This window comes from Tursiops truncatus, chromosome 5, assembly GCF_011762595.2.
Source record: "Tursiops truncatus isolate mTurTru1 chromosome 5, mTurTru1.mat.Y, whole genome shotgun sequence".
Taxonomy (NCBI): Eukaryota; Metazoa; Chordata; class Mammalia; order Artiodactyla; family Delphinidae; genus Tursiops; species Tursiops truncatus.
In genome coordinates this window covers 89,882,136-89,897,307 of record NC_047038.1, presented here as the reverse complement: position 1 = coordinate 89,897,307, position 15,172 = coordinate 89,882,136, and the positions used below count along the sequence as shown (strand labels likewise).

The window sequence follows — 15,172 nt, the reverse complement described above, 5'->3', positions numbered from 1 at the left end:
TTTGTGGTGAGGTTTAAAACTCCAAATTTAATTTTTTTTTAATACAAAGAGGGCTCTTCAGGTTACCTAGCATTTCTTGAGTGAGCTTTTGTAATTTGTGTCTTTGTACATTCTAATGATTAGTACATAATTATTAGACTAAATCAAGTTAAGATAAAATACATTCACTTTTGAGTTTAAATTTTATTTTTCAGGATTAAATAATGAACTGTTTTCACTATCTACTTTGAATTCCTGTTGCTCATTTGTTATTGATTCATTTAAGTGGACTTTTAATACTAAGAAAACAAGGACCTCCTATGTTAACAAGTACTAAGGGCTGCAGATATGGCAAACAATTTCAGGTAGTAAAAAAAAAAATACTTTCCAAAAATTAAATTGTGTCAGCAATATTCAGATAGGTAAAATACTCTGCTATAGAAGCAAGTTTATCTGCTAACAGACTAGAAGTCACTCTTATAGTAAAGAACATACATTTGTATTTTAAAATATAAAACCATCTGAGCTCCATGTTGCATTCTATAGCATATGAATAGCAATGCAGCTGCTTACATGTTTTATTAGCTGATTCTCTGTTAAACACAATGATTTAGTCATAAGTTATTGTGAAACTGGCAACAACTGAACATAATCCAGGATAATTATGGCCTAGACACTACAAGCTGTGTGACCCTGAGAATGTCAGATGACAATGGCGTAAACTGATTCCTGACTCCCAAAAAGACAATCTACCTACAGATTAAACCTGACTGCACATTTTTTGTTGGGGTCTGAGGTGACAGGGCTTACTTTACATTATAGTACCGATGTGCTAATTCAGCTTGCTAATTATAGCTGACATGATATGGCCTGGCCTAGTTGGTATTTATGGGTAAACACCCAAAAGACTGCCACCCAATTATGAATAGGGACTTAGAGCATTTTCAGTAGCAGCTGGCCCATCCCACTGATTCCCTCAGTCACTGCAGAGCCTCAGCAAGCCCGGCTCTATGAGAGACACAATATAAGGATAAATGAAGCAACCCGGACTTAGTGGAGGCCCAATGGGAGAATGCCTGTATCAGTCCATATGCTGGAAGAAATGGTAAACACACACATTAGTAGCTCATATAGACTTCAGTGAATAAAGAAATGAGGTTTTTTTCAACATGCATATTGTTGAAAAATGTTACATATCAGCAACCACTCAAATGTTCAGCCACGGAAGCACACAACTCCTAAGAATTCACCCTGGCTCAAGTCTCAATCTCTGCCAGTCCATTTTCCACACTGCAGCCAGAGTGATTTTCCAAATGGAATCATATCAGTTCCCTTGTTAAAACTGCACTACATGTCCAGTTTTTATTAATTTGATAAATACATATTGAAAACCATTTATGTGCCAGGCAGTATTCTATGATATTTAACATATCATGTGTGAAACATGGGGAAAAAAAAAAGGCACATCTGGAGGCCACAGTTACCATTTTACATAGGTTGGTTAAGGTGTCACTTCTCTGATTAATCGAGTAACATCTGAGCATAAATGAAGGAAATGAAGGAATATGTTATGTGGTTATCTGGAGAAAAGAATTTAGGCTAAGGAAAATACACCGCAAGTACAAAGAACGTTAGGCAAGAATGTGCCTGGTATGTTTGATGAATAGAAAGGCCAGTGGCTACAGTAGAAAGAACAAATGGACCAGAACAGGACATAAAGTCAGAGAAGTAGTGTGACATCAGATCACATAGGGTCCTACAGGCATTCAGAAGGACGTTGGCTTTTATTACGAGAAAGAAAGCCATTTAGAAATTTTGACCTGATTTTCATGACCTGATTTTCATTATTCAGTGATAACTGGTTAAAATGTGGAGGAGAGACTATGGGAGGAAGGGGCAAGTGGGGACACCAGTTAAGAGGCTAGTGTGGTATCCCAGGCAAGAGATGAGGGTGGCTTGGGCAAGGGGGGTAGCAGTGGAGATGCTTAGTCTGATTCTGAATCTATCTGGAGGGTGGAGCCACTGGAATTTACTGAGATTGGGTATAGGGTGTGAGAAAAAGAAGTCAAATATGACTCCCAAATTTTTGACATGAAAAACTAAGGAAAGGAAGTTTTAACTCAAATCCAAACATCCTGCAGCTTACACGCCCCTGCATGAGCTTTCTTTAGCTTCCCTGTGCTCACCAAGTCCCACACTACACATAGCTGCATTTAAATTTATCACCTGTGCTAGGTTCTCACTTCTGGGCCTTCACATACACTATTCCCTCGATCTGAAACACTCTTCATCCTCCTTCTCACTTCTCTAACATCCCTACCAAATCTGTTCCTCCTTCACTCCCACACAGTCCTCAAGTCTCAGCTTGGAAAGGACTCTGGGAAATGTTCTCTGACCCCTTCAACCTGGGGATCTGCCTCTTATATGAGTGCCCACAGCACCCAGCTTTTACCCTCATGTAGTATCTTAAGGCCTTGTTAAAATTACTGTCTCCCCCACTATACTCTAAGCTGTGTAGGACAGGAAGCTTATATTTATGATGACATCCTTAATACCTAAGAGTATTTTGCATATTGTGTTTATCAAATATTTGTGGAATTATCAGAGTTAAACTGTTTATTGTATTATAATTTGTTGGAGTTACTATGCAGCCACTGAAAATAATAATTATAAAAATAGCAATATGTGAAAATGCTCATTGCATAAAATTAAGTGAAGAAATTAAATGAAAAATTGTAGGTACATAACTGTAACTTAAAATGTGCATGCATATGGCTAAAGATTAAAAAGAAATATAAATAAAATAAAATAAAATGGTGAGATAGGTTAGTATTCTGGATATTTGTCTTTCTATCTTAGAATATTTTAAAGCGCTATCAAAACAGATCTTGAATTATATGAAAAGTGAGTAGATGCAAAATATGTATAAAACACATGAAAAGAAAAAATAATAGTAAAATTAACAAACTTACCATCCAGTTTAAGAAAGATATTACCATTGTCATTGAAATTGTCTTTGTAATCCTCCTCTACCAAAATCTGATCCTCTCCCATAAAGTTAAACACAATCCTGAAATTTGGGTTTATAATTGCATTGCTTTCCTTTCCATTCCTTTATCATTTAACCTAATGTTTATATCTATAAATATTAAAAATATAATAATATACATTATTTATAATATAATGTAATATAATAATATACATATGTATACTATATATAGTAATGTATAATATAGATGATATATATCACATTTACATATGATATAAATATAAAATAACATGCAATATTATAATATTTCTCTAAGGTTTACACCCAAGGATGGAATTGCTATATTATAAGATACATTTATGTGTGTTCAATTTATGCCAACCTGTTTCCAAAGTGGTTGCACTAATTTATAAGTCCACCAGTAGTGTTTAAGAATTTCTATTGCTCTACTTCCTTGATATTGTCAAAGTTTTTAAATTAACCAATTAGCTAAACGTCATTTGTTGTGGTTTTACTATGCATTTCCCTAATTACTAGAGGTTGGATGTCTTATAGGTTAATTGGCCATTTGGAGTTCCTCTTCTATGGGATGCCTGTTCCTCTTCATTGACCATTTTTCTAATGGATTATTAGCTTGTGCCTAATTTTTAGTAGTTATTTATGCATTCTGAACACTAATCTTGTATCAAGTATACCTATGTATCAAGTATCACCTGTATGTGGCTTGTGTTTTCACTTATTATATGGTTACTTTTGATGAAAAGTTCTTAATTCTAATGTGAAAACCATCTTTGCCTCTAGAGTTTGTACTTTTGTCTCTTAAGAAAACCTTCATCTCTGACAAAATTTCTTTTACAGAACACAACAGTACTCACAGTTGATGAGACAGACTGGCTAAGGAACTGCCAGGAACTTTTTGAGGCTCTCTACAGGCTAGATCTAAAAATCTCACAGGGTTTAACAAAAAGATCTAAAAAGCAGTTCTGCCAAGCCTCAGTTAAGAACCACTGATCTATGCCCCCATCATTCTCAAAGCACGAATCCCCACTCTAGTATTTTTTTTTTTTTTTTTTTTTTTTTGCGGTACGCGGGCCTCTCACCGTTGCGGCCTGTCCCGTCGCGGAGCACAGGCTCCGGATGTGCAGGCTGAGCGGCCATGGCCCACAGGCCCAGCTGCCCCGCGGCATGTGGGATCCTCCCGGACCGGGGCACGAACCCGCGTCCCCTGCATCGGCAGGCGGACTCTCAACCACTGCGCCACCAGGGAAGCCCCACACTCTAGTATTCTTGATAGGTGGTCAGCTACTTTCAATATAAAGAAACCTATGAAGCATATGTGCTTGAAACTGGTCATGGAGCAAGATATCCATAATTGTATGCAAACAAGCTATAATCTACCAACTAAAGTATAAATTGATAAATTAAAAAATATTGTACACATAAACTCACTTATTGTAACTAAATTACAAAGCTATTGTGAAGTTTATATTGAACACAAAAACTTGAATGTACTCTCTCTTCATTGCCTACATCAGATTTTAGAAATAAGTGTTTAAAAATCTATTTTGTAAATGAGCCAAAAAGACCTAAAAGTGTTGCATTTTTTTCAAACTCTGTTGGAAATTGTTAACATATTCAAAAAATAGGCCAAGACATGGTGGGGGGGGCTTCAGATTTGAAACTTTTAGTGAATTGCAAATACTGAAACCAAAGCTTACAAACAGAAATGCACCCCTTCAAAAGCAAGGGAAGTACTGAGCTAATTAAACAATGATGCCTCAAACAATATACAAGCAATTTTGAAGTTCTATTGTTGTGGGTTGAATTGTGTCCCCAAAAAGATATGTTCAAATCCTAATCCTTGGTACCTGTGGCTGTGACCTTATTTGGAAATAAGGTATTTGCTGATGTAATTATGATATAGATAAAGTCATACTGGAGTGGAGTGGACCATAAATCCAATATGACTGCTGTCCTTAGAAGAAGAGAAGACAGAACTCCACGTGAAGACACAGAGGCAAGATGGCCATATGACCACAGAGGCAGAATTGGGGTTATGCAGCTATAAGTGAAGGAAAACCAAGGATTGCCAGCAACAAGACGCTAGGAGAGCATGGCTCTGCAGATTCCTTGATTTCAGGCTTCTAGCCTCCACGGGTGTGAGGATAAGTTTCTGTTGCTTTAAACTGATGGGGTCGCGAGCCACAACTACTGAGCCCGCGGCGCCTAGAGCCCGTGCTCCACAACAAGAGAAGCCACTGCAATGAGAAGCCCACGCACCACAACGAAGAGTAGCCCCCACTCGCAGCAACCAGAGAAAGCCCGCACACAGCAATGAAGACCCAATGCAGCCAAAAAATAAATTTAATTAATTAATTAAACTGATGGGGTTCAGGGCAAGCTGCCCCAAGTTGTGCCACTCTGGCATGCAGATTATTTCCAGCTGAAAATAACCAAGGCCTAATACACTCCAGAAGAAACCTCTGAACTTCCCCCTAAATGCCCAAAAGAACTTAAGATAGAAGGCTCGTTCCAGGAAGGAGCTATCACAACAGATAACCATTCCAAAGTATGAACTAGGTGTGGCAGACAAGCAGGAACCTAGCAAGGCCTGTTTTTGATCAAAGTCCTCTCTGAGTCCCACTGTCTCTAGATGATCCAGCAAACGTTTGTTCACCGAACATTAACTCTTTTCATCTTCCTGTGAATTACCTTACTTTTTTTTTTTGAATTACCTTACTTTTAAGTCCCAGACCCTTACCTTCTTCTCCTTAGTCCAGAATAACATATATACCTCATCTTGCCTTACCATCTTTGGAATTCTTCATGTTTATGTGAATTCCCTTATGTACTTAATAAATTTGGTTTTCTCTGGTTAATCTGCTTATGTCATTTTAATTGCCAGCTAAAAGAACCAAGAGGAAAAAAAGGGGAGTATCCCCTCCTTCACAAAGCCATCTAGTTTGTGGTACTTTATGACAGACTCAGTAAACAAATACATCTATAATCCCAATTTAAAATATCCCAATTTGTGGGAAGAATTTTTGATGACTCTCCTATTTTTCACTGAATAAATTTTATATTTTGTAATGTAATGGAACATAATTGAGAAGACCTATCATTTTACTGCATCTAAATATGGCAAAATATTTTAAAAATCATAAATAGATACAACTTATTTGATGACTTTTATCTTAAATATTTGTCAAAAGGTACTTTGAAATGAGACATGAAAATAGCACTTGTGAAAATATTTAGGCTGAAACATCTTCATGAAAAAAACTAGAACTGAGACTATGTTCAATTTAGAAGAGTTTGCTCTGAGTTTACCAGGTGCTTTAGCATCTGTAGAGAAAGTATTTTTAAAACTAAAAATACTACTGTCTAAAGAAAAGAGTAATTTGCAACTTATAAGAAAACAGCAAATTTAATTTTTAAATTAAGCATAAGTTCGGGGTTTTTTCCAGAAAATTATCAGTATCAAGGCATTAAATGAAGATATGGCTAAGAAACTGATTCAAGTTCAGCTGCCCTTGAACAACATGGGTTTGAACAGTATGGGTCCACTTATACATAGATTTTTCTTATTAACTGGGTACCGTAGTACAACACGATTCTCAGTTGGTTGAAACTGAGAAGGCAGAACTGCAAATACAGAGGGCCACCTGTGAAGATTTTTAACTCTCTGGAGGGTCAGCATCCCGAACCCCTGCATTGTTCAAGGGTCAACTGTATGTATATGTACCAAGAATGGGTCATATGTTAAAAGTTAACAGTCGCATAATTAACATAAAAATGTAAATGTGTTAATATAAAATTAATATTAAAATTTAAATTGTTTTAATGTATAAGGGTATAAATTATATTTTAAAATGTTAATTTTGAAAATAGTTTTCAATAGAACTCTTATAGGTCGATAATATAAGTCAATAAATAATCTAAATATGTAATTTTCATTACTTTAATGGGGTTTTTCTACTCTTAAAAATGTGGTTTCATCAAAAAATTATATACTGACATTGCCATTAATACACATCAAAAGTGAAGTCAATTTGACCCCTTAGATATCTTTCACACAATGCACCCTGTCATTACTTGCCCAGGTGACATCTCTTGCAAAGGCAGAAATGTTGCAAGTCACCCCCAAAGAAGGCAGAACAAGGAGCTCTCCCTTTCAGCACTTTATTCTCCCCTCCATTTCTGGGCTAGCACTAAATATGGCTTCATTAGGAAAGAATAAATCATAATGAAGGGGCTAGGGAGGAGAGTTAGCAGTAGAGCAGCACAATGCAGTACAAATTACTCACCCAAAGACAGTAGTACTGAGTGTCAGCCCTGGTTCACCCTTAGCAGCTATAATGAAGTTGGACAAGTCTCGTAACTGCTTTCAAAGGCATGCAATTTCCTCATCTATATAATGGGAATGGTTGGCTAAGAGTTGATTGGCTGATTTGTAAAAATGGCTCTCCTAGTTTCTGTTAAGTAACAGATGGAGACATATTCAGAGAACCAGAAGTAATATGCGACTAAAAAGCCATCAACATTTAGTGCTGTTTCTATGAGCTTATTTACCTATTTACTTTCCAGAAAATAAACTGCAACCATCCAACTGGAATCTACAGTTCCAAGAATTAATTAAATTTGTAATTCCTAGAATTAAATGAAGTTAATTTAACTAACTAAAACAAAGTAGTAAACAGGAGGAAAAAAATCAGTACTTTTCTTGTGTATCTAAACACTCCTTCACAAAACAGTAAAATAACAAAATCTGCTCAAGATCAACAGTGTATTTAATTTGTATACTTCACATCTTGCTTCTGCATCTGTTTCAATCTCATTTTCAACCACAACTTTAATTAGAGATGCAATAAACTGTTTTATGATCTATAAAGATGAAAAAGCCAAATACAGTCATTAGGAATTCAAATATCTCTGCAAGTCCTTAGCATAGTTTAATCGCTTTGTATCTTAGAGCATAATTTTAAGATTTTGAGTTCAAATTAACTATACAATAGAAATGAAACAAACTCAAGGGAACCAGGGCAAAATTACATATGGAATAAAACCAACCAATCAGTAGTACTAGGGAGCTATTCGAAGTAAGTGAATTTTTTTTAAAGTAAATTAATACTTAGAAGTGTTAAGTTTATGGCCTTTTAAAAACATTTCATTTCACATCCTAGATACTATCTTACACCGTGAAGTAATTTTATCAGAAATTATACTTTTATAAGTCAAAAAAAGTAAAGCAAGTTCTTTTCATGATGTGTGATTCTGTTATTCAATTATGTAAGTTAACTCTTTCAGGACCCTAACCTGTAACTTAGAACATAAGCAGCAACCTAAACATCCATGATTTTTGCAGAAAACATCTTAGATGCTAAAGTTTGTACCACGAGAACCCTTGGGCAGTCTGTTGCATCCGATGTACATCTTCTCAGAACAATCTTTTTTAAATGTTTATCATAAAATACACAGGTTTACAAGGAAACCAATTTTATTAAAATATTGTTATCACTTTTTTTTAAAGTGTTAAATAAAAGGATCTAGTGGCAAGTCTAATTACTACCATAATATCAAAGTAGTGGTGAGTGTATATGATGTTTTGAGATCTCTGCATCAACTGTTATCAAAATATCTATGTTTTCACTGGTAATATCATAAGTACTACTAATATTACTGTGGTTTAAGGCCAACATTCAACATTGAAGAAAATGCTAAGTTTATTAGAGGTCAGTGACCTCCCATCTAAGTTTAGGGATCCCCTAAATTCTATCCATTAAGTCCCAGGCTAAGAGACACCCTGTATTAAGGAAATCTAACTAGATAATTTTTAAGATTTATATGCAAAATCAGTTTTCTTGATTCACAAAAGTTCTACAGGATTTAATAAGTTTTCAGAAAGAGGAAAAGCAAGAGGGAGATATGTCAACAATTATAAATTGCTTGTAGAGTAAAGCACTGGATAGATCATGCAGGTTCAAATCCTGTCTTCACCATTTATTTATTGTGTTATCTTGGACAAGTTATTTAATGTTCCCTTAAATATTAATAAGAATTTATTTTTCAACAATACAACTGGATTATTCAAAGGCAAGATGATATTCATTGCAGAGTTAATGATAAAGAGCTGAAGTGGGAAGAGGAAACATATATTTTAAACTATAATATGCCCTCACTTTAGAATTATGAATCTTTGAATAGTCTCTTGGCTCTAGGCACATTCTTTAATGAAAGTAATTATAGAAACCCAAGTAGAGTTCAGATCATTAAGTGAACAAACCTGACTGGTATGATGTTGACAAGAACATGACCTGAATCTGAGAGTAAATTATTTCATGTTTCAAGGACTAGACAGTAAACAACAGCAAGATGGTTAGGTAAGTTAATGGCCACTTGACTTAATATGATGCAGTCAATAAAATGTTAACAGAAACAATGGTAAGGGCTTCCCTGGTGGCGCACTGGTTGAGAGTCCGCCTGCCGACGCAGGGGACACGGGTTCGTGCCCCGGTCTGGGAAGATCCCACATGCCGCAAAGAGGCTGGTCCCGTGAGCCACGGCCGCTGAGCCTGCGCGTCCGGAGCCTGTGCTCCGCAACGGGAGAGGCCACAACAGTGAGAGGCCCGCGTACCGCAAAAAAAAAAAAAAAAAAAAAATGGCAAAACAGAAAATGCATATGATGTAATATTAAGTGGAAGAGCTGGATAAGCTTTCTTGGATACTATCCAACCCTGGGTTCTCCTTTGACGCTAATTTAGGTTTGGATTATATTCCATACACAAATTAGGTGGGGTTTTTCTGGTCCAAATTGCACTTCTTAATAGTAAATCTCACTTATTACTAATCATTGATTTATCCTAAATTAATCATTGAGAGTTCAGATTTCACCCAAGCTCCTATGTCTTTAAGCATCCTTTCACAACTTAATCGCCCCTAAGCCAAACTATTTTAAAAAATCTTCATTGAGCTCCACTGAATTCCATTAACAGTATGTAACCATGGAAGATAATCTGGTGGGTTTCTTTCCTGCTATTTTTATCATCCCATCAGGGTACTAACATGAAAGGATAATATAACTTTAAAACATGTGAAAAACAAAGATATGGGTCATTAAAGAAACTGCTAAATTACTACTAAAACCATGACTGAGTAACAAGATCTGAGATTAGTATTAGTCTCCTTTGTTCATCTATTGATCCATTTTAATCAGAAAACTTGATTTTGGAGACATTATGTTAGAACACATTATCTCTGAACAGCTGGGACACAGACATAAAACTAATATATAAGACACTAAATGGTGAAACTTTTAGTTCTAAATTTAAAATGACAAAAGAACTGCTTAGAAATAAAAACTATCATATGTCATTTTCATTAGAATAGGTAAGGCATTAAGATAGGAAAATCACACTATATTTGCCAGCAAAATAAAATATGCCTTTGAGAAACTGCCTTTGCTAGTCACTGGGACTAACTCTATCTTCGTTGATATAATGCTAAAGAAAATCAGCTTTACTAATGGTCCTAACTGGAGTCTGGGTCCTTCGAGCTTCACATGAGGATAAAAGGATCTTTAAACCAAATAATTATATAGCAGAGAGAGAAACTGAGTAAGTACTAGAGGAGAGAGTCTGAAGAAAAATGAATAGCCTTATAAATAAAATTTGTCTTTTTAAAATTATTAAACTATCCACTCTACAAGACATTATTATTTAAATAACATAAACCGCTTATCTCTTACTAGCTCCAAAAATTTAGTTTTTTAAAATGCTGGCCTAGCTGCAAAAATGATAAAGCCATTGGCAGTGAGACACGAAGAACAGGTGAGGCTTCCAAAAACAGCTGTAGGTCAGTACACAAAATTTTGCAAATGCTGAAAGGAATCATAGTAAGACAGGGAAAAAAGGGGAAATCTGCCAAGTTAATTTTTTTTGGAATACTGAGCAATAGCATAAATATGGAACAAATGCTTGGGATATCCATTTAGTTACTAAAAATGAGTTCAGGCAGTAAAGCAGCATTTAGGGAAGTCCCCGCTGTAGAACCCCTGCAAATCTGATTTGAGCATAGCATTAATGTACAAAGTTTGTTAACCTTGCCTCCAAAAGGGACAGACTGCTGCCCAGCTCAAAACACTGAAAAACACAGGGCCGGACTCATGCGATGTTTACAACCCAAGTACATTTTGATTTGTAAACTCCTCACACAGTGAGGCAAAATTGGAAAATTTAATCACCAAGAATTTTTTATTTGTAACTTTTTGGCTGTTTAGTAATGCATTTTAAGAAACAATAAGCTGCAACAAATAGAAGGGCTATTTATTTGACATTAAATATATTTTCTTCCAATTAATAAATCTGCTTTCATGAGTAAATGGGAAAAAAAACTCACGGCAAATTTTAAAGGGAAACCATTGAGATATAAATATTCTCAAGGTTTTGTAACTTTCAAATTCTGTCAAACATTATTTCTTGAAATTCTGCTTATTTAAAAAGAAACTTCTCTACTAAAATAGTATTTATATATTCCATTACTACAGGTGTCTAATTAGCCAAAAATATAAAAAATAATCAAAAATACTTTTTCATTTTTCATTTAAGGCTCTGTACCAGAAACTGGTAATAAATCTGTTAATTGAGAACAGTCAATATCATTGTGGAAAGAGTTTATCAAACTCAAAGACACTTTTCAGAAAGAATAACACTAAGGCTCAAATTTTAAGTCAATAGGATGATGTCAGACTTAAACCACATTCACTAGGAAGAACTAGACAACTAATGAGTCACTACATATTAAAAGAGATGACTGAGGATGGGGACAAGTGGGGAGGCAGACAGTGGCGACCTCTGGAACATGGAATCTCTTCTCTCTGCTGGTCCTAGAAGAGAAAAGAGACACCAATGAGCATCGACACACTGTCTGCATTCCTCCCCACCCGAGACCCACCAGTCCACAGGTGTTTCTCAACCTTACAGCCAACCTCACCTTCATATATGGTACTCAGTGCCAAGAGGATGTCAAAAACACCACCCTATCCTAACCTAATTAGTACTGCCTTGAAAAAATTGAAACCTATCAAAGGTATTATTTATTTTTATACAGATATAATCTGCATCAAATGGAGCTGAAAGCAGCTGGGTTGAAAGCAATACTTCTTTATATTAAAATAGCTTTCCAAAATTATTGCACTCAATTACTTTAAATGATAGAGGTCATTAATTCAATTTTAAAAGATCTCAGTTATCCGTATGTGTGGCACATGTGTGTAGCAAGTGGCTTCAATAAGATGCTGGGGTTTTAACTGTCGTGGCTCTCATTCAATGTCCTTGGAGAAGATAGGGTGATGAGGTTGTCTATTTACATCAGCTGACAAAGGGAAATTAACCAAGTCATACAATTTGTAAAAGGTTACCTTCACTCTGGAAAGAAGCCGTAAAATAACTGAAATTCCAAAAATAATTATCTAAAAAAGGTGACTAGAGTGCATAATTCCTTCAAACCTGTAATACATATAGGATTCTACAGAATCTGCTTTTCCTAGGTTGTAGAGTCGATAATTCCAAACCAACTGGCAACTTTTTTCAGACACCATGAGAGCTTCCACAATCAGAACTCTTTGAGTCACTGTTATTTTTTCACATATCCTCGTGGAGGACAAGTAGTCCACAGAAACCTCGTCCAAAGTAAACCCGATAGGGAATATTTTTTTAAATTTCAGCCACTCAAGACTAAGGTCCAAATATACAATGAAGAGTTAATCAATTCAAGTTAAAACAGCAGTAGCTATGTTTCCACATTGCCGATCTTTACTTTCTTCCAGGTACAGTGCTGGGCATTGGGGATACAAAAGACGAGTAAGACACAATCTCTGGTCACATGAAACCACAGTGAAAGCACGTTACTGGAAGCCCTTAAAGTCTGAAAACAGAATCTCTTCTGGACTCACTGGCTCTGGGTCAAGGGAATATATTTTTAGCTTCTTAGATTTGAGTTTGTAGCTACAAGTAGATGACGGACGGGTGAAGGGTTCCTGGGCACTATTTGTGCAGAAGAGTTAAACCCATACTCACAATCTGCCAGCCAGCAACAAGGTCCAAAGAGATGCAGTGAATCTAAGACTGAGCACGTCAATCTAAGACTACAGAGATTCGAGAAGCGCCATACAGAAAAAGACTGAGAAGTCAAGATTAATGCCTTATTTTGTGAAATCATTAAGAATTTTAGAGCTGGAAAAGACCTCCGTATTACCACCAACAAAGAAAGTCAGAAACTCAAACACTACTAAACCATCTGGTCATCGCCCACTCCTTTGTTTACGAAACACAACAATAACCCAAACCAAAACAAATGCTTCAAACAAGCAGACCACGTGTTTCTAGGGCCTCTCTCCTCTGGGCCTCAAAGGTCTTCCTCAGTCACTCAACCGCACCTGCTGCAGTTCCAGGGAGCGCAGAGCACGTCCAAGTTGCCTGACTTGAGGACGACGCTACCCGCCCGCAGCCAAGTTCGGGGCCAAGGCCGGCCTAGCCCCCAGCCCCGCCGCGCCGCACGGCTGCCCGGAGCCCCCGGCCTCACGCGTTAGGGCCTCGCCCGCGCCAGCGGCCGCCGCCCCTCCCACAGCCAGCGGCTTCGCACCCGGGAGCGCCCTGACCCGAGGAGGTCGAGCGTCCGGGAGCGCTCGTACCTCAAGCCGCTGCTCCGAAAGCCCCGGAACGCGCGCCCGGCCGTTCCCGGCGCCGCCAAGAGCGACGCCGCGCTCCGGCCCAACGCCGACACTCGGCCCAGGCCGCCGCGGAGCAGCCAGAAGGCGCGGGCCGACACTGTCATGGCCGCGAATCCCGGCTCCAGAACAGAGGCGCCACCTCCCGCCGCTCCGGTCCTCGCAGCTGCAGGCCGGGCTCTGCCCCGACCGGGCTCGGCGGGAGAGCGAGTCCCTCCTGCCGAGGGTTCCCGAGGGCACCACGCACGGGTGGGGCCAGGAGCCGAGTGAGGGCTGGAGGCGGGGCCGAAGGAACCCCTGGACCGTCAGGAGGCGGGGCCGAAGGACCCCTGGACCGTGAGGGGGCGGGGCCGGGACGCAAACCCTAAGCTGAGAAGAGTACTGGCAGGTGGGTGTAGAGACTGTTGGCTTGCGATGTCGCCTAGCGGCGACTAGGCTTCTCACCCACTGGGCACGCTGCTGATGTGCCCATAGCGAGGACACAGGGAAAGCGTCTAATCAGTTCAAGCAGCATTCCCCCTTTCTCCCAAACCAGAGCTCCGCCCCACAATCGGCTACCTGGAATTTCATTAAAAGCAAGAAGGGTGTTACAGGTTCTCTGTTTCCCTTGGTGAGACCTTGGGATACCTTGAGAGCAGGAGAAAGAAAGAAAAGTGTGTGTGTGGAGGGAGAAGGAGGACCTAGCTGAGCAAGGCCTGCACCTAAGGATTTCTGTAGCTCTACCTTATCATCTCCACTTTGGAGGGGAAAAATTGGCCAATGTCTATTATTTTCTAGAGTCTATGATCAAGGTTACACAACCTAGGAACCTGTGTTATGTGGTGAATTTGTAGTGAGAAAACAGAACATCGGCTCCCTTTGAAAAAGTAAGAATCAGAATGGCCATTCATTATGCTGGGATATGTTAAGAGATGAAGTGAGGCATGCTTTCAAATTTTAAGAGTTTATTTGAGCAAAACTCAATTTGAATCAGGCAGCATCCAACCTAGCAGATAGAAAGGAGTTCTAAGGAGCATGTCTTTCACAAAATGAAAGACTTGTAGGCAGAAGGGAGCAGGAACAAGGAAGTTATACTAGACAAATAAGCGGTTTGGGCATTGCAAGGTTACTTTCCTTTAGGGATGGCAGGGGTCAATCAAACATCTTATCTAACTAGTGATAATAATGAAGAAGGAAACAGACAGAAGTATCTTTATGCCCTTGAATTAAGTATTGTTTTTTTAATTTTTCCTGTAGTCCAGCCTAAAGGGGTAATGCAAAATATAGAAAAAAGTGTGCACAAAATACATAATTGAGAAAATTAAAAATAATTTACATGTTAAAAATACAGGATTATTGGGACTTCCCTGGCGGTCCAGTGGTTAAGACTTTGCCTTCCAATGCAGTGGGTGTGGGTTCAATCCCTAGTCAGGGAGGTAAGATCCCACATGCCTCGTGGCCAAAACACCAAAACATAAAACAGAAGCAATATTGTAACAAAT

General features: G+C 38.2%; 1 protein-coding gene across 5 annotated transcripts in view; it reads right to left on the bottom strand.

The window, feature by feature from the left end:
* The window catches only part of MTHFD2L (methylenetetrahydrofolate dehydrogenase (NADP+ dependent) 2 like), a 138,198-nt gene extending 124,165 nt beyond the window's left edge, over window positions 1-14,033 (bottom strand). For 2 of the 5 annotated variants that reach the window (XR_012332033.1, XR_012332032.1), the window contains exon 1: window positions 13,656-14,032. Coding sequence is in view for 2 of the 5 variants with exons in the window: in XM_033857136.2 (XP_033713027.1) it covers window positions 11,738-11,849; window positions 13,656-13,798 (255 nt within the window). In the remaining 3 variants the exon portion in view is untranslated. Of the gene's footprint in view, window positions 1-11,265; window positions 11,850-13,655 lie in introns of those variants that run through there. The other 3 variants (XM_033857136.2, XR_012332034.1, XM_019932716.3) reach the window with 3 other exon arrangements.
* Between the last annotated feature and the right edge of the window lie 1,139 nt (window positions 14,034-15,172).